This window comes from Elephantulus edwardii, unplaced genomic scaffold (genome assembly GCF_000299155.1).
Source record: "Elephantulus edwardii isolate Elephantulus edwardi_28Jun2011 unplaced genomic scaffold, EleEdw1.0 scaffold00001, whole genome shotgun sequence".
Lineage (NCBI taxonomy): Eukaryota > Metazoa > Chordata > Mammalia > Macroscelidea > Macroscelididae > Elephantulus > Elephantulus edwardii.
Genome location: NW_006399751.1, coordinates 23,433,429 through 23,457,066, shown reverse-complemented (window position 1 = coordinate 23,457,066; position 23,638 = coordinate 23,433,429). Strand labels below are relative to the sequence as shown.

The following is a 23,638-nucleotide window of genomic DNA, read 5'->3' as shown; positions in this document are numbered from 1 at the left end:
CCCTAATATATAGTAGGTATCAAATAGGTTTTACTGTTTGAGTAAAATACTTAAAAATAATCTCAGGTCATGGTCAAAGTTATATTGAATTTGTAGCCACCAAATTTATATATCTACATGCCCATATATCCGTAGAGGCAATTAATTTTATGAGTGGAAAGTTCCTCTTCCCTATGAAACTGTCTGCTACCTCATGAGGGAAAGAGCCAACAAGACCAGAGATCACCAGCCCCAGCAAGACGGGAGAAGAATGGAGACAGAGTTAGAACTGCATGGCAGGAAGAAGCATCTGGAACTTAAAGTCTTCTTATCAAACAAGCAAACAAGCAAAATTACCAACAACAAAATTCTGATCTAATATGACCAACAGGAAATGGCTAAGAGAAAAAAAGAAAAAAAGTTCCCTGTAGATGTTTGAACTTACAAGCCTATGAAGTGTGCCTGATTCAAGCTATAGTCTTTTCAATCACCTGCAATGCATCTGAGAGCTGGACCATGGATAAGGATGACAGATGCCTTTGAGCTGTGGTGCTGGAGAGTGTTACTGTGAGGTCAATGCCCTAGTTTGACCTTCTCTCACAGGCAAAGGAACTGTGCGAAGAGGAAACGACTAGAGGAGGGGATGATATACCAATGTCAGGGTTTCTTGGGAGAGCAGGCTTTAGTGCACAAAACAGTAAAGTGTAGGCCAAGAAAATAGGCCAGAATTCTACCGCAGAGCCCAGAGGAGGAATCAGAAGTATGAAGACAGATTATTTAAAAATTATGTCCCAAAAGATGGGATGGTCTTTCCTCCTTGGAAAAGAAATAGGTAGGAGGGAGCATGCCAGTAAGGTGAGGTCACATTTATGGCTTCCTTGTCTGGGTGTGCCTGGAGTCTGAGACAGTGACCTTTGAACAGGAAGAGTTCAAAGTTTAGTAGCCAGTTCTTATTCCAGTCCACTGTCTTTGACCCCACCCATGTGCCCTAAGTGCCCACTGCTTCTAACATCACTTACACACCCAAAGTATTATTTCTATGCATGTTAATATCAGCTTCCCAGTTCTGACAGCTCAATTTTCCAAGCATAAAATTCTGCCTCTCCTATCTCCTTGCTTATAATCCTAACAAGAAGAGTTCTGAATGTCCCATGGTCTGCCAAAAAGTCTTGGAAAAAGAATAGCCAGAGTGCTCCTTAGAGGCTAGGATGGCAAAGCTTTGTCTCATATATTTTGGGAATGTTATTAGGAGAGATTATTCCTTAGAAAAGGATAACATGTTTGGAAAGTTGGAGGGTCTGCAAGAGAGATGAAGACCCTCAACCAGATGGATTAACACAGTGACAAGCAATGGGCTCAAGTGTGTAAGAGATGGTGAGGTTGACGCAGGGTATGAGAGGGCTCAGATCTGTTGTTCATAGGGTTACAACAACAACAACCATCAAAGTTAAAATTCTAGTTTCCAGAGTAAAACCTCAAAATGAGGAAGAGGCAAAAGGGAAGTAAAGTCAAGTTCCTGGTTATAAAAAAAGAAAAAAACTGAGTTGCCATGGAGTAGATTTTAGCACATGGAGACACAATTTATGTCAGAATAGAACTGTAATCCACGGGGTTTCCAATAGTTGGTTTTCCAGAAATAGATGGCCAGACCTTCTTTCCGAGGCACCTCTGAGTGGACTCCACCCTCTCAGCATATAAGCACACTGGTTGCCTACAATATCGCAGGACTTCAAAGAAATGGAAACACTCTCCAATTTTGCATTTAAATATCTCTGGCTGGGGTGGGGTACATGAAAGTGGATAATAAAGGGTTCTCTAATACGATTGCCCAGGGATGAGATGAAGTTAAACAGACCACATGAATTAAATTGCTGAGCAACCCAGGAAGGGTTAAGAGAGAACTCACTGTCTCTTTAAAAATAACTAATATAACTCAATGCTTTCCTTGGCACCTGTGATTTAAGGACTGAAGGTTCAAGATGGCTTTCCTAGCCACTGAATGTGACTTGGCCATGTGGATGGATGGGAATGTGTGAACATGGTGGGTTAGCCTATCCACAAGGGGCTTACTCATCTCACAGGGAACTGGCTAGTCTCACCATTAAACTGAGCAGATCCAGCAACAGAATAGGAGAAAATTCCCTGCCAGAAAAGAACAAACAATAGAATGTAATATGTCCTTCAGGACCTGAGACTCTTGAGTCAACCAGAGCAGGGCCTACAGGAACAGCAGCCACAACAGAGGACCAGAGACCTGACATGAAATTGAGCTGATTTTAGCACTACTACACCTTTGGATCAGAGCTAAGAGCCCAAGTTTGTTGGAGGACTTTCAGGGGGAGAGCCACTTCTGACAAGACTGAGAACTTTTTAACACTGGCCTAAATCAGCAAGGCTCAATGCAGAGGCACCCACAAACAAATTTCAGAAGCTGCCCTTTTTGCATTCTGATACTATCCTGAATTACAGCCTTTTGACTTTCCATATAAGGTTCAGTGTGGTCTGTGAGCTATTGCATTGGATTTTTGGCCCAGTAAAGCAGTTAAGATTGGTGCAGGAAGGTAGGGAACATGCCCGACCTCCTCAAAATTTGTATTGTGTTGTGACGTTCGTAAAGGCTCTATATGGCCATCCCCACATGGCCTTGAGCTGCAATCCCTAAGACAAGTGATTTGAATCCACCATCTGCTCTGTGGGAGAAAGGACAATTTTTTCCCCCATGCAATTTACTGCCTTTGAAAACCTCCTGCTGGGTCAACTAGGGGTCAGTTTCCACTCAATGGTACACAACAACAACAAATGCTTAACTATGAATTCGGGATTAAAGTGCAGCTTCTTTTCACTAGGCCACCAGAGCTCCCTATTTATTATTTTAAAAAAGAAATCTATTTTTAGCAAATAACAGTTTTTACAATGACATCTTGAGCACAAATAACTGAATGATAAAATATGAATTTAAAATCTTTTCCAGGCTTAGTTAATTTTATATTTGTTCTTTTATAAATGTCTTGATTTGTTAAATCATTTAAGAATGGCCTGACTTATATCTTAAGGAATTATAAAAATATAAGCCATTAAGGAAATATAATTAAAAGTGAGGTTTTAAATGAAATGGGAATGAGAGTGAGAAATATATCCAAATCAATTAAACTCAAAAGTTTACTAAAAACATTTCTTTCATTTTGTTAATAAATGCTTTAATTTTTTTTTCCATAAACTCTCAAGTCCCAGTAATTAATTAAATACTGGGTCTTTTTTTAAAAAAAAAAGAGCTCTAGCACTTCATTATAATAGAAAAAATGGTTCCTTGAAATGTCATCTATTCATGTGTCACTAACATCAGGAAAATACTTTTTAAAACTGTGGGGGAAAGTACTTATTATATCTTACAGAACTGAGAAATATTAACATTAATGCAATCTTTGAAGACTACTAATTCTAATAAGGAAAAAGTCAGGTATTAATGATATTACTTAATAGCTAAACTTAATCTGATTTAGTAGCTCCAAATTTCCTATGTGGATGGTTTTTGTCTTCCAGTGAAGTAATGTAGATCTTGTATAAACTCAATGTTTCTTTAACTCTATTTCATTTTAAATCCCATGTCTCTATTCATTAAAAAAAAATCTCATGCTAAAATATATTTTAAAACTTTTACTTTTCCACTTATTAATCATGAAAATCTTTTGCTAGCATTATCTTAAAGGATATAAATTATGGTAACACTAACTTTATCTCTCCTGTAAAGTGGAAAAACAGACTTAAAACTTCTTTAAATCCATTTCAGTTGGAGATAGCAATAAAATTAGGTAACATAAGGATTTTTTCTGTTCTCAACCTGAAATTTTAATTTTATAAGCACATTTACCTTCTTTTAGCCTGAAAAAAAAATGTAAACTCAGGTTTACAGGTAATTAATTAACTAACAGGTAATTAATATTTTTATTTCAGACTGAGCTATTCTTTCAAATCTGCTCATTTAAAAAAGTAACTCATTCAGAAATACTAGAATAATTGAATAAGAATTCTGATCATCTAAGTGGAAAATAGGGAACTCTGGTGGCCTAGTGGACATGGAGTTTTGCTGCTAACCCAAAGGCAAGCAGTTCAATACAGCAGCTGCTCCACAGGACAGATGGGCAATCATTTCCCATCTGATTTACAACCTCTGAAAATTCACTGGAGGGTCAGTTAGGAGTTGGTTCTAACTAGATGGCAAATGACAACAAGGGAAGAAACTTTCCAATAGTCATTTTTATTTTATTATATTGAAAAATACAGAGTAAACTTCCAATCTCTGAACTCGGAAACATAATAGAATTTAGCCAACTCCATTATAAAATTCCGTGCTACTCTTAATAGTGGATAACAAGAGAAGTGAAGCTGCTATTAACCATGCTAGGGAAATCTAACACTTTGTAAAGCTGAGAGAAAGTGAGAAATGTAGCTCTGTGGTGCCATCTCTTGGACTGTTAAATTTCTTGTGACAACAAAAGTCTCAGTACAGGAGTTCCGAGATGGTGCAAACAGCTACCAACCAAAGGCTGGAGGCTTGAGTTCACCTCAGAGAAAAGACTGGCATTCTGCGCCTGAAAAAATTAGCCGCTGAGAATCCTACAAATAGACTCTGCAGCAACTGGTAACATTACAAAAAAAAAAAAAATTATTTCTTCCTCTATCATCATGCTGAAGATAGATAATTAATTTTAGTACATTTTTCTTAAACTATATATGCCCTAATTTATTCTCACACTTCTATCACATGAGAAGGATTGACAACCTTTTCCCATGCGATTAACTGCCCCTGAAAACCCACCAGAGGGTCATCTATGACTTGGTTCTGACTCTACGATACACACAACAACACAAAGAATGTGGAATACTATAATTCCATTAAAAATGCTTAAAATAAAGGCCTTTTAAATTAAAAAACTATGGGTTCTCAAGAACTTATTGTAGTCATTCTTCAAATATTGCCTCCAACCAGCATCAGCAACAGCTGGACAACTGTTAGAAACACCTCACTTTAGACTGCACCTGATTCAGACCATGGTCTTTGCAATTACTTGCTGTGCATCAGAAAGCTGGACAATGACTAAGGATGACAGGAGAATATTGATGTCTTTGAGTTGTGGTGCTGGAGAATATACCATGGACTGCCAAGAAAACAAGTAAGTCTGTCTTGGAGAGAGTGAAACCAAGTTGTTCCTTGGAAGCTAGGATTCTGAAGCTCCATCTCACACACTGTGGGCACATGGCCAGGAGGGACCAGTCCTTGGAGAAGAACATAAAGTTTGGAAGGGTGGATAGATAGCGCAGGAGAGGAAGAGAAAGACTGACACAGTAACTGGGGTAATTAATGGGAGTAGGTGTGTCAGAGTCAGTGAGGCTGGCTCAGGATAGGGCAGGCTTCAGAGCTGTTGTACATAGGGTTGCTATCAGTTGCTATAAGTTACGTGACTCAATGGCTTAACAACAACAACAAACTCATTCAGAAACACTGGCATGATGAGTTAGTCTGTATTTACAGATAGGTAAAATTTAATTATTAAGATGTCAATTCCTTCCAACTTGATCTAAGGATTCTACACAATTCCATCAAAATGCTAGCTAATTACTTGCTATCAAATTAATTTAAAGTTTAAACAGTAGGGCTGAAGATCTCGAATAGCCAACATAATACTGAAGAACAATAGTTTTAGGATTGTCACTGTATTACTGTAAAGCTACAGTGAACAAGATTATATGGTATTGGCAAATATAAAGTAAAACTCTGAATAGATAGTATTTAGGCAAATATAGGCTAGCTATCACTTTTGGTTAAACATTCTTCTAAGTGGTAAAGCACTGGTCTGTCCATTTGCTGTACAAAGGTAACTCGTGGTTGCTATGATGCTAAACCCTGTGCACTGTTGTGTCAAGAGAGATAATGGTTACACATGGTACAGAGTGTTTGGTGGAGCTCCTTGATTAAAACAAGCTTGGAAGCAGGAGTGGAATCACTTCTGTAATAGCTTGCCTCTGGAAACCCTATGAACTTGGAGAAATGATGAAAGTTATCCAAGTGTTCAAATCTTTCGTTCATAGGGTCGCTATGAGTTGTCTATGACTCGATGGCACTTAACAACAACATCAACCGTATAGGTAACTAAAAATGCCAGTGTCTGGCAATAAACTAACCAGCCTAGCTTTTGATGGTTATGGAAGATCACTCAGAGTTGGAATTGACTTGATGGCAGTAGGTGAGTGATGTTTATGTTATTAGAGGAAAATCAATTCAGAAAAAGAGGGTAAGAATAGTTACATAACTTGAAAAATGTAATCAGTATCACTGAATTGCATGTTAGGAACTATTGAATTGCTATGCTTTGCTATGCATACTCTCAACAAAAGCAACAAATAAAAGATTATTTAAAAACCAATTACAGCAACATACAAGTGGATGTAACAAGAGAAATAGTAAATGGCAACAAATTTCATCAAAATCAAACACCACTTTCATCTTGTCACTCTCCCATGGGCTTCCTAACCAGCTGTGACCCCATCTAGTTCACACTTCTACAGGGTTTCAAAGTCTTTCGAACAAGCCCCACAGTCTACTTATTCTATAAAACTCCTTACTTACCTCCTTGACTTATCTATTACATGAGTCTTGTCACTCATATATCTTTATTTCCACATGAGCCTTTTGCTCAGACTATTCCCCTTGGACAGAATGCCCAGGGCTCTCTTCCCTAGCTGCTGACATAGGTCCTATCAATCTTTCTAAGTTAAGCTCAGTTTATGCTTTCTAGGAAGTCTTCTTCATCATTAACTTTATATATATATTTTTTTTTCACTTGTATCAATGATGAGAGTAAAACAGTCTACTTACTCCACCCATTGTAATTCCATTAATAAGTGCAACAAATGGTTTCTGGCAAGAAGCTTAAGAAAAAAGAAAGAAAGCAATAATAAGTTGAAATGTTTATAATACATTCATTTTTTTTTACCAATAATTATATATTACATCAGCTCTAACTATTTTCGGCAACAAATTTTTACAGAAAAATACTAAAGTACACTAAAATGGTTTGTAAAAGAATTTCTTTTTAAACTCAATTTATGAACATTTCTAAACTTCTACTTATTATCATTTAAAACCAAGTAGTTCAATTTGAAACAAATTAAAGCCCTTTATGACTCAGCTATTGAGAAATATAACATTTGCTTTATAGACTCCTAGATTTATATACACAACTATATTTTTTAAAAACATAATTTGCTACCAATGCATTTGAAGATAAAGAAATGTCTGGGTGCATAAAGATAAGTACAGCACACAGAAAACATGGAGTTAGAAAATTCAGATTCCAGTCTCACCTTTATCCTTAACTGGCAACTCAACTAGGCACAGTCTAAACCGCAGGGGTGGGTGTCAGGTGGGGGGTGATCTTATGCCACTCTCCAAAAGAGTCTTAAAGCACCATGCTGGTAAATTTGGCTTTGTTTACAAACAAAACCTTTGAAGAACTTAACATGAGTAGGGGAGGTTCTAATGCAATTTTAGTCGTACCCTTATAAAAGAAATGAGACATAAAGATAGATGTGCATGGAAGGAAGACAGTCAGGCCATGTGACATAGGAGGCAATAACTGCTGCAAGCACAAGCCATGAGAAAATAGTCCAGGGCTTCCAGAAGCTAGGGAAGACAGAGAAGCTCCTCCCAGGCCTTCCGAGAGAACACAGCCCTGCCAACACTCTGCACCATGACCTCTAGTTGCCAGAAAACCAAAGCCCGCCACCAACTCAATTCCAATTGGTGGAAACCCTCCACAGGTTGCAAAGCAGTTTTAAAAAAAAAAACCACCACAACATAAAAAAACCCCACTCTTAAGGAAAGTAGGGTCTCATCTTTCTCCCACAGAAGAGCTGGTGGTTTTGAACTGCCAAACTTTTGGTTAACAGCCCAATATATAATTCACCATGCTACCAGGTTTCCTCAACTTCTAGAATCGTGAGATATAAGTCTGTTCTTAATAGCCACTCAGTCTGAGGCACTTCATAATGGAATAACTAATAGTTAATATAGCTTTCTCTTTGTATATTAACATTTTTATAGAACCATCTTTTTAAATTCCTTAAAGGCCCTTAAAAATTAGGAAATTCCAATATAAATTCTCTATAAAACTTCATTTTATAGAGAAAATTGAAACTAAATTTTTTTTATTTTTTTAAAGAAGTCAGCCATGTGGTAGTCATAGTGACTTTATAATAAAAAGGTAACTAAATATGTACTGTTGTTGTTAAGCTCCCTCAAGTCAGCCCTGACTCACAGCGACCCTAAGTACAAAAAAAAACCCCACAAAACTCTGCGTGATCCTGAACCATCCTCACAATCTCAATTAGGTATAAACCCAATACTGCAGGGTGTCGCTGTTTGGTGCCAACAAGTACAACTCATGGCGATCCTCTGAACAGTCCTCCTGAACTCGGTCCTATCCTGAGCCATTGTCATCATCTCTGACACACTTGAGCCCATTGCTGCAGTCACTATGTTAGTCCGCCTGGCTAAATGTCTTCCTCTCTTTCACCAACCCTCCACCTTTCCAAGCATGATGTCCTTTCCCAGGTTATTTATTCTCCTAGAAACATACCCAAAGTATGTGAGACAGAGATTTTGCTATCTTTGCCTCCAAGGAGCACTCTGGCTGCACTTTCTCCAAGAGATACATGTTTGTTCTTTTGGCAGTCTAGGGAATATTCAACAGTCTTCTCCAACACAACTCAAAAGCATCAGTTCTTCTGTCAAATTATAAAGATACTACAGTATAGCTTCCTAGTAATATTAGAAGATAATTTTTTTAAATAATTCACAAGAGTGAGTAATCATTTGTGGGATCATCTATTCAGTGCCTCTCTTTCCCACTGGAGTTTCATGCTCAATGAGGGCAGGAACCATGCTGTCACCCACAATATCCTTTACCATAGTGACTGACAATGAGCTTGGCACACAGCATACAAAAGACGAAATAAGCACTTCTATTGATTAGGTTTTTAAACGTATCATAGTATTTCTCAGATCCAAAGCTCTCAGCAGAGGATACATACCGATAGCATTATTAAGGATGTATTCTTCTCTGAACAAATCTTGAGATAGCTTTGGGTTTGCTTTTACAGATTCAGAGAGAACTAAAATTGGAGAGATTAAAAAAAAAAAAGATGAAGATGTAACTGCATATCACAAAGGGTATGTCCCACTAAACACAGTCAAACAGAACAAATTAAAAGTACTATGATATCAGGTAATGAAGGGGAAACTCTAGAATGGTTTATTATTAAAATTTTTAAGTTATTCATGTCAGAGTCAATCACAGATCCATAGCCCAATATCAAGCCTCAACACTATTAAGAACTTCTTACAGAATGTTACTTTTAAAAATCCTAAGCTGCTATAAACTGCACTTTCTTTGAACAGTTTTTATCTAGCATCTTAAGAAATAGGTGATACACTTTTCCTTCAGCAATACAATTTAACATCCAAAAGCACATCTTATTCATATAGTGTGTATCTAGGTAAAAATGTCTGCCACATACACTTTATTGTGAAACATGTATTAAGTACCTACACTGCATCACAAACTATTAGGTGTTGCAAATAACAAGACAACATTTAAGGTTGTTCCCCTTTGTTCAAATTAGTAGGAAGATACCCTACTATGATGATAAACTCTTTGTGCTATGCCCAATACAAGGCTTAGTGTTTGTGGTACGTGACTGGCGGGTGGGGGTAGTAAGTGAAAGGTGACTACCCAGAAGAAATAAAATGAGCCACATTTGAACAGATAGGCAGGGAATGACAGAGTTGTAACTGGATGAAACTTTATATAAAGGCAAAAAATAACAGAATCAAATAAAAACAGTCAGTTCTTTTTTATAATCTTAAGGGAAATAACAAGAGGTTGTTATTGCTATTGTTAGGTGTCATAGCATCGAGTACAACCCATAGAGACCCTAAGAACAACAAATCTAAACTTCCTAACACACTAGAGCCCGTTACAGCAGTCAACGTGTTAATACACATGGCCAAGTGTCTTCCTTTCTTCGCCAGCCCTCTACCTTTCTGAGCACCATGTTCCTCTCCAAGGAACAGTCCCTACTGGCAACATGCCTAAAGTATATAAAGCAAAGCCTCATCATCTTTTGGCTCCAAAGAGCACTCTGCCTGCACTCTCTCCAAGACATATTTGTTTGTTCTTTTGGCAGTCCATGGATTGTTCGGGGCTCTTCTCCAAACACAACAGCTCAAAGGCATCAATTTTTCTTCTATCATTCTTATTCACTGTCCAGCTAAGATGCATAGCAAGTGATCAGAATGACCATGGCCTGAATGAGATGAATCTTAGTCCTCAAACTGACACATCATTACTCCTCAATAATATGGAAAGGTCTCTAGCTGCAGATTTTCTCAGTGTAATGTCTTCTGATTTCCTAACTTCTGGTACTAAGGGTGGTAACTGTGGATTCAAATAAGATGGAAGTTGTTGACAGTTTCATTCTCCCCTGCATCTTTCATGATGTTGCTGTTGGTCCAGTGGTAAGAATGTTTTCTTGACATTGAGATGCAATCCATATTGAAGGCTGTGTTCTTTGATCTCCTGCAACAAGTGTTTCAAGTCCTCCACATTTTCAGCAAGGAAGGTTATCTGTATAACACAGGTTATTGATGAGTCTCCCTCCAATCCTGATGCTACATTCCTCTTCATAGAGTCCAGTTTCTCAAACACGTTGCGCAGCAAATGTATTTAATAGATATGGAGAGAGAATACAACCCTGAAGCACAACATTCTTAAATTCACTGGACCAATTGGCAGCATCAGGATGAATGGTGAAGAGACTGAGATTGTTCACAGCTTTAGTTTGCTTGGCTCCACAGTCAACACTCTTGGCACCAGGAGCCAGGAAATTAAAAGGTGTATTGCCATGGGAAAGTCTGCTGTTAGGGACCTCTCTAAAGTACTGAAGAGCAATGGTGTCTCTCTGGAGACTAAGGTGCATCTGATACAGGCCATGGTCTTTGCAATCACTTCTTACGCATCAGAGAGTTGGACAATGACTAGGGAGGATAGAAGGAGAACTAATGCCTTTGAGCTGTGGTGCTGGAGAAGAGTACTGAATATCCATGGACTGCTAGGAAAACAAACAGATTCATCCTGGAAAGGGTTAAACCAGGTGGCTCCTTGGAGGCAAGGATTCTGAGGCTCCATCTAACATATTTTGGACATGTTGTGAGGAGAGACCGGTCCTTGGAGAGGGACATCATGCTTGGGAGGGTGGAGGGACAGTGCAGGAGGGGAAGGCCGTCTATGAGGTGTATTGATGCAGTGACTGGGGTAATCGGGATGGGAGTGTCAGAGACAGTGCGATTGGTACAGGACAGAGCAGAGTTTAGGGCTGTTGTACATATGGTCTCTATGAGTCGCAAGCGACTCGACGGCACAAAACAACAACAGTGTTCCCTTGCTCTGTTCCCACAACAGTCTCTTGGTCTAGGTATGTGAACAAGCACAATTAAGTGCTCTGGAATTCCCATTCTTCTCAATGGTAGCCATAACTTGTTAAGATCCACACAGTCAAATGCCTTTTTTGCTTTTGCATAGTCAATAAAGCACAAATAGATTATTCTTCTGGTATTTTTTACTTTCAGTCAGGATTCATATGACATCAGCAATGATATCCCTGGTACCACAGCCTCTTCTAAATCCTGCTTGATCTTCTGGCAGTTCCCTTTCTATGTACTGTACAAGATGTTTTTGAGTGATCTTCAGCAGTATTTTGTTTGCATGTGATTTAATGATGTTATTCGCTATCAAGAGTTTAACAGTAACAATAGGAAGAGGTCAGAAAGGTAGATAAGAAAGTTACTGTTTAAATGTTCTAATCCACCCAGTGGTGCCAAAGGAGGAAGGCTGGTGATCTACATTCATGAAGACTACAGCCAAGAAAACTCTGTGATGCATCTCTACTCTGTCCATACCCACTAGAAGTTACTCAACAGCAACATATTAGTTTTATTCTTATCTATAATATCAGTTGAAATAAGACAAATGAAAATATAACTTCCAAAGCTACTGTTACAGAATACTACTATTAGTACCTTGGTAAATATATGAACCATAAATATTTGCTGAGCAACAAACACTATTCGATTGTTTCACTTTTACTGCAATATCTTATTATCTATACACCACATCTCCTACCATGTTCCTACTGCAATCAATTTGGAAACTGCTACTAAAATTTACCTGCCAAAAAGAGTCAGGAAATCAAAAGACAAATTGTATTGGGAAAATCTGCTGTCAGGGACCTCTCCAGAGTACTGAAAAGCAATGATGTCAGTCTAGAGACTAAGGTGTGCCTGATCCAGTCCTTGGTCTTTGCAATTACTTGCTATGCATCAAGAGAGCTAGACAATGACTAAGGATGACAGAAGAATCAAAGCCTTAGAATTGTGGTGCTGGAGAAGAGTCGAACATACCATGGATTTCCAATAGGTCAGTCTTGGAAAGAGGGAAACCAAGTCACTCCTTGGAGGCTAGGATTTTGAAGCTCCATCTCATACACCGTGGGCATGTGGCCAGGAGAGATCAGTCCTTAGAGAAGGACATCATGCTTGGAAGGGTGGAGAGACAGTGCAGGAGAGGAAGACTGTGGATGAGATTGATTGATACAGTAACTGGGGCATTGGGGGTTATGATGTTAGAATTAGTGAGATATGATGTCAGAATTAGTGAGACTGGCTCAGGACAGGGCTGGGTTCAGAGCTGCTGTACATAGGTCACTATGGGTTGCAGGCAACTCAACAGCACAAAACAACAACAAACAAATACAGCCAGTTTCATTGAAGTAAATCTGCAATGTTCTTATGCTCTGTGAAAATTTCCTACTAAAATATAAATCAAATATATTATGCAAGTATGTTTCTATTTTATAAAGAAGTTATGTAAAAATCTTAAATATTTAGACTTTTTGACTAATTCTATTGAAAACTCTGTTTTATCTTCACTGAAAATGTCTCAAATGTTGACTCATTTTCTATTTTTTTGAGAAAAAAGAACTGATACGTAATTTTCTTAGTCCATGACTCTCACTGAAATAGGGCAAAAACATTATCAACATATCAATTCTGGAAAAAAAAGGGGGGGTACAAGAGGTACAGTCTTTGAATAGAAGTTTTTTACATAACACTCAGTGTATTCACATAGATAACTGGGAATTTTCTTTAAGGTGATTCACGAAGTGAGACAAACAGATGCATCTAAGAAGTGTACACTGGCAGTTCTGTTTGTTTTTCTGTAGTACTGTTCCCCTCATTTTTCTAACACTAACCACAAAAGTTTAATTTTTAAACATCCTTTTCTTCTTTGTTAATTAAATTATGCATTAATAACTTAAAAAAATCTAAAACGTGAAACAAATTACAAAGTACTCCAAATATCTGCAAATACTCCATCAGTTCTATTGGAGAGAAAAAAAAAATAAAACTTTTAGGTAAGGAATAGAAAATTCTTTTACCTCTAATATCACCACCAGCACAGAAAGCTTTTCCTCCAGTTCCCTTTATAAGGATCAGGAATGTTCCTGGATCTTGTTCCCACTTCTAGTTGCATATAAAAGATTGTATAAGCATATTATAAATCATTACTGGCAGCAGTCATCAAGTCACCATTCATGTAAAATAAAATCAGATTGTTGTGTTCCGTAGGTTTATTTTTAATTTTTGTAAACATTTTTAAATCATGATTTGAGTTAAAGTTTAAAAACTAGTTTATCATTCAATCATTCACAAACATTTTGTTTTATAATATTTATCACAATACTTAGTGACTGATCATCCTCTTATCATACACTATCTTTCCCTTAACCAATCATAGAGAGCTGATCTAACCTAAAGGAGGCCAGTTCAAATCTGTCAGCACCTCTGAGAAAGAAAAACAACAAAATGGTCCCACAGGATTTAGAGCCTCTCAAAACCCAAGTGGGAAAGGTGGAGTGTTAGCAAAAGAGAGAAAACCCTCAACAAAATGGATCGGCACAGTGACAGGAACAATGGGCTCGAGTGTATCAGAGATGACGAGGATGGCTAGGACAGAGCAAGGTCAAGGTTCAGATACACTGTTGTGAGCTGTCAACCCAACAGCACCTAACAGCAACAACAACGTACAATGACAGTGGTCTTTTTTTTTTTTTCATTATTAAATTTTATTAGTTTCCATGAACATTCACAGGGATTCTGGGCTTTCACTCCTTCATTGCCGCACCATTCTCTCCACCCTCCTCCCCAGTGGTCTTATACACTATTTGTCCCTTTGTGATTGACTTGTTTCAATAGGCATAATGTTCTTTAAATTCATCCATGTAGTGTTTCCATAATTTTTTTTCCATGTTCTTTAGTGTTGCATAGCATGTAACTGTATGATTGTACATTGTACAGACTTTCTTCATCCACTCACCTGTTGAAGAACTTTTGGGTTGTTTTCATCTCTTTTCATTATTTTAAATAATGCTGTAGCATGGAGATATATATAAAATATATATGTATATATAAAAGTTTATATCACAGTTCTTCTTTACAGTTATTTATCTAGTAGTGACAGTAACTTAATTTTGAGATTAAGTGATATTTCCACTTTTTAATGTTTCTCCTCCATGAGGAGTGTCAGCATTCGTTGTTTACCATCTCACTGAGCTTTGCTATTACTGCTGGGGTGAAATGATATTTCATCATTTTGACTTGAACTTCTCTGATAAAAGATCTTGAGGACTTCTTCATATGCTTGTTCCCCATCTGAATGTCTTCTATGTCCATTATGTAACTGAGGTTTTTCTTTTCCTTGGTGAGGTGTTGGACTTTGCTAGAGATGAGCCCCCCGACAGATATTTCATTGTCAAATATGTTTTCTCATTCTATAGCTTCTCTTTTTATTCTTTTGGAGAAGTCTTTTGATATACACATTGGTTTGATTTTTAGAAGGTAGCATTTGACTATTTTCAGTGCTCTTCGTCATTTCCTTCTTTCATTTTGGCTTCTCTACTTTGAAGAGCATTTTTCAGGGTCTTTTCTGCCATTTTGGTCTTTTTTTTTTCTTGTCTTTTTAGTGACTCTTTGCTTTCTTCATGGATGATAACTGTGGTATCATTCCACAACTTAACTGGTATTTGGACATTAGAGTTCAATGCATCAAATCTTTTATTCTTGAGATGATTTTCACACCCAAGTGGGATAAACTCAAGTTTGTATTTTGGCTGTCATAAACTTGTTTTCCTTTTCTTCCATTTCAGTTTGAACTTGCAAGTAAGTAATTGAAGCTCTCATTCCACAGTCAGCCCTTGGCCTTGCTTTGACTGCTAATACTGAGCTTCTGCATCAACTCTTTTCACAGCTGTAGTCAATCTAATTCCTATCTAGTCAATCAGGTAAGGTTCATGTGTAGAGTCACTATTATTTTTTTAAAGGTATTTTATTTTAGAAAATACAAAATTCTTGCATATAATCTCTCTCTTCATTTCTGTCACCAAGGCTATGTTTTCCAACTATCAGTCCTTCCTTGTTTCCAACTTCTGCATTCCAATCATTAATTATTAATCCATCTTGGTTGCATGTTCAATCAGTCTCAGATAGTTCTCTCCCTCATCTGTTTCAATGCAGTATACATAATTTATCCCATCTTTCTCAGTCACCCTTTAACCCCAAAGTCGGTCTCGTTTTACAGCAGTAGCACTATGCAGTATTTGTCCTTTTGTGACTGAGATATTTCTTTCAGTAACATCCTCCAGGGTCACCCATTTTGTATAATATTTCATGAATTCTTTGTTTTTCATTTTTTTTAAAAAATTTATTTTATTTTATTATTATTTGTTTGTACCGTCAAATCAGATCTGACTGGTTCAGGAGGAGATTGTTCCTCCTTCTCCAGTGGAGCATCTGGTGGATTTGAACCGTGTACCTCTGAGATTGCAGTGCAGTTTCTTGCCACTAGGCCACCAGAGCTAGCCAGAGTTCTTTGTTTTTCAAAGCAGTGTAGTATTCCATTATGTGACTATACCACAGCTTCTCTATCCATTCGTTTGTTGATAGACACTTAGATTGCTTCCAACACTTTACTACTGTGAACAAAGCCGCAATAAACATGGATGTGCATATGTCGGTTTGGGTGGCAGTTATGGCTTGTTTGGGGTATATTCCCAGTAGTGGAACTGTTGGGTCAAATGGTATTTCTATTTGCAACTTCTTGAGAAAGCAAAATACTGCCTTCCATAGTGCTTGTACGATTTTACACTCCCACCAATAGTGAATATGGGTTCAAGTTTCTCCACAACTACACCAGCATCTGATGTTTGCTATTCTGTTAAATTTTGCTATTCTTACTTGGGTGAGATGGTATCTTTTGGTTGTTTTAATTTGCATCTCTCTTAGACAAGGGATTATGAACATTTCTTCATGTGTTTGCTTGCCATCTGAATGTCTTCTTTGGTGAAGTGTCTGTTCATATCCTGTGCCCATTTTCCAATTGGGTTGTTTACCTTTATCTTGTTGTGGTGTGGTATCTCTTTTATAGCAAGAAGTCATAGGTCTAAGATTTGATTCTTTGGAAAGAAAAACAGATATGTTTACTAAGAAATACTTTTTTATTAATCCATTAAGAAAATTACCTTTAACTGTGGATAAATTTGCTGAATCATGGTCAAAGTCAAGGCGTTCAGGCTCTTGGGTCTGTTCAGTGTGATGACTCCTGCACCACCTTGTTTTTCCAATAGCACTTCTGCTGTTGCATTTGTGTGTTTCGACATTACCTGTATAAATGAAGACTTTGATAATGAAATCCAGTAAACTGTTTACAACCCAATATAATATCAAAATATATAGAAGCCAAATACAAATGTTTCCCATAATGTTAGTGGTAACTAAAGAATAAGGCAGGGGCTCTGAGAGCCTAGCGTGTAGAGAGGTGAAGTGTCAACCCAAAGGCTGCAACTTGAATCCATAAGTTGCTCTAAGAGAGAAGGATGGGGGGAGGGCTGGGCGGGGAGAGAAGTGCAGCAATGAATGAATGGAACTCCAAAATCTCTGTAAATGCTCATTAAAATTATTTTTAAAAAAAAAAGAGAGAGAGAGAGAAAGATGGACGATCTCCTCCTATGAGATGTACAGCCTCTGAAAAACTGCTGGAGGGTCAGCCATGGGTTGGTTTCAACTCAATGACAATGAGTTTTTAGTTTAAACAATAGTTAGGTGCTTCCAAAAAACAGAAATTTCTAGTTTTTAGGTTATGCAGACAATTGTCAGAGCTCATAGAATTATAATACTTAAGATATTCTTTAGTTTTCTTTGTTACTGTCTCTCACTTTCTAACATTGCTGTCTAGTCAGAAATTACTCATATCTGATCTTCAAATGTATGGGAGTTCCAATCTCTTGGGTTTTAAAGTCTATAAACTACACAAGAGATGACTGGTGATATTTCTCCCACAGAGCAGTTAGTGGATTCAAACCACCTGCTTTTGGGTTGAAGTGCAATTCTTTATCCACTAGGCCTCTCCTCAGATATACTGTTGATGTGTGCCATCAAGGCAGAATCAACTCATAGTAGCTGACCCTACAGTGTGTTTTCAAAGGCAGGAAATCACACAGGAGGAGACTGCCCATTTTTCTCCCATACAGTGGCTGGTGGATGTGAAACATGTACCTATGGGTTGGCAGTGCAGCACCTTACCAGTAGACCACCAGCAGACATGGGGACAACAAATAAACCCATAAAACACTTAACATAATTTGTCATTTGTTGCTATGAGGTACCTATGCAATAAATGACAAATTATGGCTAATGCTGAGAAGAATAGTTATACCAGAACACTTTTTTGCAACAGGTAACATCTTGATTGATGAGAAAACCTGTAGTTGTCAATTACTTCATTTTGCTTAGATCCACAATCTAATACTCACTGCAGCAGAAGTCAAAAAAATCAAAGTACATGTGTTGCATTGGCAACAAAAAACAACATAAAACCTGTTGTCAAGAATATCTCCAAAGTGCTAAAGAGCAAGGATATTAGTTTAAAAACCAAGACACACCTGAGGTAAGTCATAGTAATTCAAATTGCTTTCTATGCATCTGAAAAGTTCTACAATGAATAAGGGAGACAAAGAATCAGTGTCTTTTAATTATGGTGTTGGAGAAGATTACTAAATACTTAACAACAATAATCTGTTGATATCCCAATTATGCTATCTATCTATATTCATAAATTATAACTCCTCTAGATATAATAAAAAAGAAATTATGGATAACACTGGGAAGAATGGGAATTCTAGAACCAAAAGAAGAGAATATATTGGCATTTCTCAAGTTAAAAGAACTGAAGAACAAATTCAAGCCTTGAGTTGTAATCCTGAAGGAAGGATTCTATAGATAAAATCTTGAATAATTAGTGAAGCATCAAAAGAAAATGGAAGAGATTTAGTTATCTGTGGACTGGCTGGTGAAGCCTGAGGGTGGTCTGAGTGGCTCACAGGTTCCAGAATAAGAAGGTGGTAAAGGCCAACCAGGAACGAATTATCTCCTTCCTGAACAGCTATAGAAGAGGAGAGAGATGTGCAGTCAGTCATTACCACCAACAGAGAGTTGGGCACTGTTTGGACCTTGCCACCATCCCAGACCTTCTTCTGCTCAGGCAGGAAAAGCTCCCTCCCAAACAGACGAAAGAAAGGAAACAGGTAAGCGGGTTAGCCATTAGCACTAGCTGAGACTTGGAGTTGTTCTGTTTGGACATTGTCCCTTCTTTGGGTCTTTGTCTGCTTAGATGTTACCAGCTCTCTCCCAACAAGGTGCAGGAGGGGAGAAAGTACAAAAGTCAGCCTTTAGCACTAGCTGAGACTTGGGGACTACACTGTTGGGACCTTGCCTCTTCTCTGGCCCTATGTCTGATTAGGCGGGAGTGGCATCCTCCTGACAAGCCTCAGGAGACGAGAAGGCTGCACTAGTTGGCTGTCAGCACCATCTGAGACTTGGGGGCTCCACTGTTCAGACTTTGCCACTTCCCTGGGTCTTCTCCCTGAACATAACAGTCTGGACAGCCCTCCTAGGCCTTTGCCTAATTCTGGATAAAACACTCCCCTCTCATCAAGCTACAGAACAAGACAGAGAGGTTCCCAGACTCTCAGAGGACAACCAGAAGATAACTCTGCCATAGGAAATGAAGAACAGAGTTGTCTATAGGTGATTAGTAGGGAAGATTGCCACTGGGAATGTGAATCAGGACCAATACTTAAAGTCTGCAACATATCAACAACATCATAAACATAGAGAATTGCCAACAACCTACACAAACATAACAGAAACTGCCTCACATTTAACAAGAACATGATATAATGTAAATGAAGCAGCTGCCAGGTTCAAACATTACCAAAAATCAAAATAAACCTTCTCCGAAAAAACAAAAGTACCAACAAAAAACCCCCAAACCCAGATCAGATTGTATACCCAACTGAATACCATAAAGATAGGGAGGCAGAAGAAATATACAGACATGGAATTACATGAACAGCCACTGAGGAAGTTACAAATGATGGAAGAGAAAATTGAAACCATAAATACAATGACTACTCAAGTGACAGGGAGCCAGGAGAAATATATAGACTGGAGTTACATGAACTGCTATTAAAGAAGATACAAATGATGGAAGAAAGAATGAAACTATAATTAAAGTGGTACAAGAATTTAAAATATCATAAGACAGAAAGGGTACAACCAATACAGCACTAGAAAAAAACCAGAAATGCACAAAAAAGCAATCCAGTATATGAAGACTGAAAATGAAAGGTTTTTTCACCAAACTGGAGGGGCAAAAAAAGTGTAATAAAAGAGATGAAACAGAGAATCAAACAAGCAATGAGAACCTACTAGTAGAAAAAAAAAATAGAAGATGGAAGGGAAATGAAGAAAATATTAGAATCATATGGGGTGACATGAAACTGAACAACATTTGTATGATTAGAATTATAGAAAAAGAAGGGTGGGAGAAAAGCACTGAAAAAAATTGTAGAAGAGGTAACTGAAGAAATCTTCCCATGTATCATGAAAAATGAGAAAATCCACATTCAAGAAGCTCAGGAAACTCTAAACAGACCAGAACCCAAATAAAAAATAACAAGATATAATAAAATTCTCCCAAATCCAAGGTAAGGATAGAATGCTAAGAGCATCATGAGAAAAACAAAGAGTCACCTACAAAGGAGAACCAACTAGATTCAGCTCCAACTCTTCAGCAGAAACCATGTGAGCAAGAAGCTAATGGTATGGTTTATACAGAAGGTTGAAAGAAAACAACTGCCTGCCAAGGATCCTGTACCCATCAAAACTCTCCATCAAACACGAAGGAGAAATTTCATCATTTACAGAAAAGCAGGAACATAAAGAACTTGTGAAAACAAGACCAACTCTACAAGAAATACTAAAGGAAGTTCTCCCACGGAGACACAAAAGGGAAAAGGTTGGATCAATGCAACCAATAAGAAAGGAAAAAGAAACAGCAAAATAGCAACAACAAAGCCTGGCCTGTCAATAATCACACTTAATGTGACCGGTTTAAATGCACCAATTAGAGGAAAAAGAGTAGTAGAATAGACTTAAAAAAACAAAGTCCATTAATATGTTGTCTACAAGAGAAACATCTAAGAAACAAGGAAAAATACAGATTCAAAATCAAAGACTGGAAAAATATACCAAGCAAATGGCATCTATAAGAAAGCAAGAGTGGCAATACTAATCTGTAGAGAAAATAATGGACATAAGGATGAAACTATACTAAAAACATGCTCAAAATTATGTTTAAATGGCTAGAATATTGACAGGGAACTGCCAGAAATTCAACCTGGATTCAGAAAGATGTAGTGGTCTCAGAACATTACTGCTCATGTTAGATGGATTTTGGCTGAAAACAGAGAATATAAAATAGATGTTTACTTGTGTTTTATTGATTATCCAAAGGCATTTGTTTGTGTAGATAACAAATTATGGACAACATTGAGAAGAACAGGAATCCTAGAACACTTAACTATGCTCATGTGAAACCTATATATTGGCCAAGAAACAGTTATATGAATAGAATAAAGGAACACTGTATGGTTTAAAATCAGGAAAGGTGTGTGCCAGGGTTGTAGCCTTTCTCTACACCTATTATTCAATCTGTAGGCTGAATACATCATTCAAGAAGCTGAACTATATAAAGAAGACTGTGGCTACAGGATTGAAGGAAGACTTATCTAAAGTGCTCAGTAATCTCCATTATACCAGTTATGCCACCTTGCTTGAAGAAAGTGAGAATTTGAAGCACTTGCTGCAGAAGATCAAAGGCAATAGCATTCAATATGGATTATATCTCAACATCAAGAAAACAAAATCCTCACCAGTGGACCAAGAAGCAATATCTTGACAGAAGGAGAAAAGATTGAAGTTGTCAACAATTTCATTTTACTTGCATCTACAGTCAACACTCTTGCTAACAGTGTTTTAAAACATGTTACATTGTGAAAACATGTTGTCAAAGAAGTCTTTACACTACTAAAGAGTAATGTCAGTCTAAAGATTTAAGGTGCATCTGATCCAAACCGTAGTATTTTCAATGGCTTCCTATGCATCTCGAAGTTGAACAATGAGTATGGGTGATGGAAGAATAATTAATGTCTTTTAATTGAGATGCTGGAGAAGAATATTGAATATTCCAGGAACTGCCAACAGAATAGACAAGTGTTCCTTAGAGGAAGTACAACCACAATGCTCCTTAGAGGCAAGGATGGTGAAACTTCATCTCACAGACTTTCTGTATGTTATCGAGAGGGGCCAGTCCTCAGGAAAAGACATTATGCTTAGAAATGTCAGTGAAAGACCCGCAACAACATGGATTACAGAACAATGGGTTTGAGCATATCAGAGATAGCGGGGCTGTGGCTTAGGATAGAGCAAGGTTCAAGTCTGTTCACATGGCTGCTATAAATTATAGAGGACTAACAGGCACCTTACGACAACCACCTCCAGATGTTTCCATTGAAAAGCCAACATCATCTTCACTTTTGCTCATAACTGTAATTTTGGGGCCTTTTTATCACACTTTATTAGTGCATATTTCTACCTCTTTCACTTTTCATTTTTTGGGTCAAGAACTCTCCTGTCCAGAATAGTGTATCAAAGTATTTCTTTAAGGTCTTTGCATACAAGGTATTTTAAAGAGTTCTGTTCAAATGGCACAGATTGTAAGTTGGGTGCTCAGAGGTTACCATCCAAGTATACAGGATAAGACAGTTGTCATCATGAATACAATATGTGCAATAACATTTCATGCAATCTAGCCAATATATTTTCATACTATATTGAACTACTTTCTGGGTTGGAAGAAGGCAAGCATGTTATTTTCATGTTCAGGTTATGAAGAAATGAGTTTTAGGTTCATAAAATGCTCCCTAACAGCTTAAAATGATCACTATAGGGAATCTTTCAACAAATATTTTTGTAGTAAGACTATCCCAAATCAGTCTATGGATACAAACGAGAGAGCTCATTAGCAGGTGTGACGGGCTTTCATTAGCTCCGCAATCCCTATAGGCAAAAATTCAGCCCCTTGGCATTCTTTCTGCATTCTGTTCCCTATTTAGTATCTCCGAATGGTGATCAGTATTCTCACAAGTAAGTCCTAACCATTTTGCTTGGAGTACAGTCTCTTTATCATTCATGAAGCACATTTAAAAATCAACATTGTGATCCAGAATGGCATAGCCCTCAGATCCTTATAACAGAGAGTTTGTTTCTTCCCTCAAGGTGGTTTACGGCCCAGGTCATAGAGTCCCCAAATGATCAGGATTCTATCACATTTCCCCACCCCTCGGGTGTACACAAATATGAACATGAATCTCTGATACTGTTCCAAAATTTTTCCCATGAAATTTCCCAGCCCCATGTCAGCTTACTGAAATAAACAAAAGCAAGAATGCATATTCCAGTCTTCACATCACCTTATCCATTCAGGTTTAACTGATACACGTTCTACAGTAGTTATTTACTCTGTAGAACACTTATTCTGCCAGTAGTTAAATCTATGGAGCCTGGTCTCCTGAGTTTAAATCCAACCAGACTTCTTGAAGATATATGGTCATAACCTTATAATCATACACCTCATAACCTTATAATCATATACCTCATGCGTAATCATAACCTCAGGCTACCTATCAAAATATATTTGTGTCAGGACTAAATCAAAACCCTCCATCAGGTTTCCAAGGCCGCAAATTTCAATCAAAGGAGAATGCCTCACCTTTCCACCCACAGTAGTTGGTAGCTCAAACTGGCAGCCTTTCAGTTAGCAGCCCAACAGTTAAACTACTACACAATCCTGGTATCAAGGCCAGGTACTAAAAACTAGAAATCAATGTACCAATGTCAGCAAAACTTGTCACCCTCAGGTCTGTCCTATAACAACAACATCTGAAGTTACATATCACAAGAATGCCAGTAAAACAAAGTCCAAACTTACCAGATGCTGCAGTATGATATTTGTCCTTTTGAGTGAATTAAGTCTGAAAAAAATTACAATAAACAGTAATATGAGAAGTCATGTCTCTACTTGCAAAC

The 23,638-nt window shown here is 37.7% G+C and overlaps 1 protein-coding gene across 1 annotated transcript in view; it reads right to left on the bottom strand.

Annotated features, from left to right (window-relative positions):
* The window catches only part of HIBCH (3-hydroxyisobutyryl-CoA hydrolase), a 74,659-nt gene that overhangs the window by 34,369 nt on the left and 16,652 nt on the right, over window positions 1-23,638 (bottom strand). The window contains exons 3-7 of the mRNA XM_006878935.1: window positions 23,541-23,583; window positions 16,672-16,812; window positions 13,534-13,618; window positions 9,070-9,150; window positions 6,854-6,906 (exon numbers count right to left, since the gene is read on the bottom strand). Coding sequence (XP_006878997.1) covers window positions 6,854-6,906; window positions 9,070-9,150; window positions 13,534-13,618; window positions 16,672-16,812; window positions 23,541-23,583 — 403 coding nt within the window. The remainder of the gene's footprint in view (window positions 1-6,853; window positions 6,907-9,069; window positions 9,151-13,533; window positions 13,619-16,671; window positions 16,813-23,540; window positions 23,584-23,638) is intronic.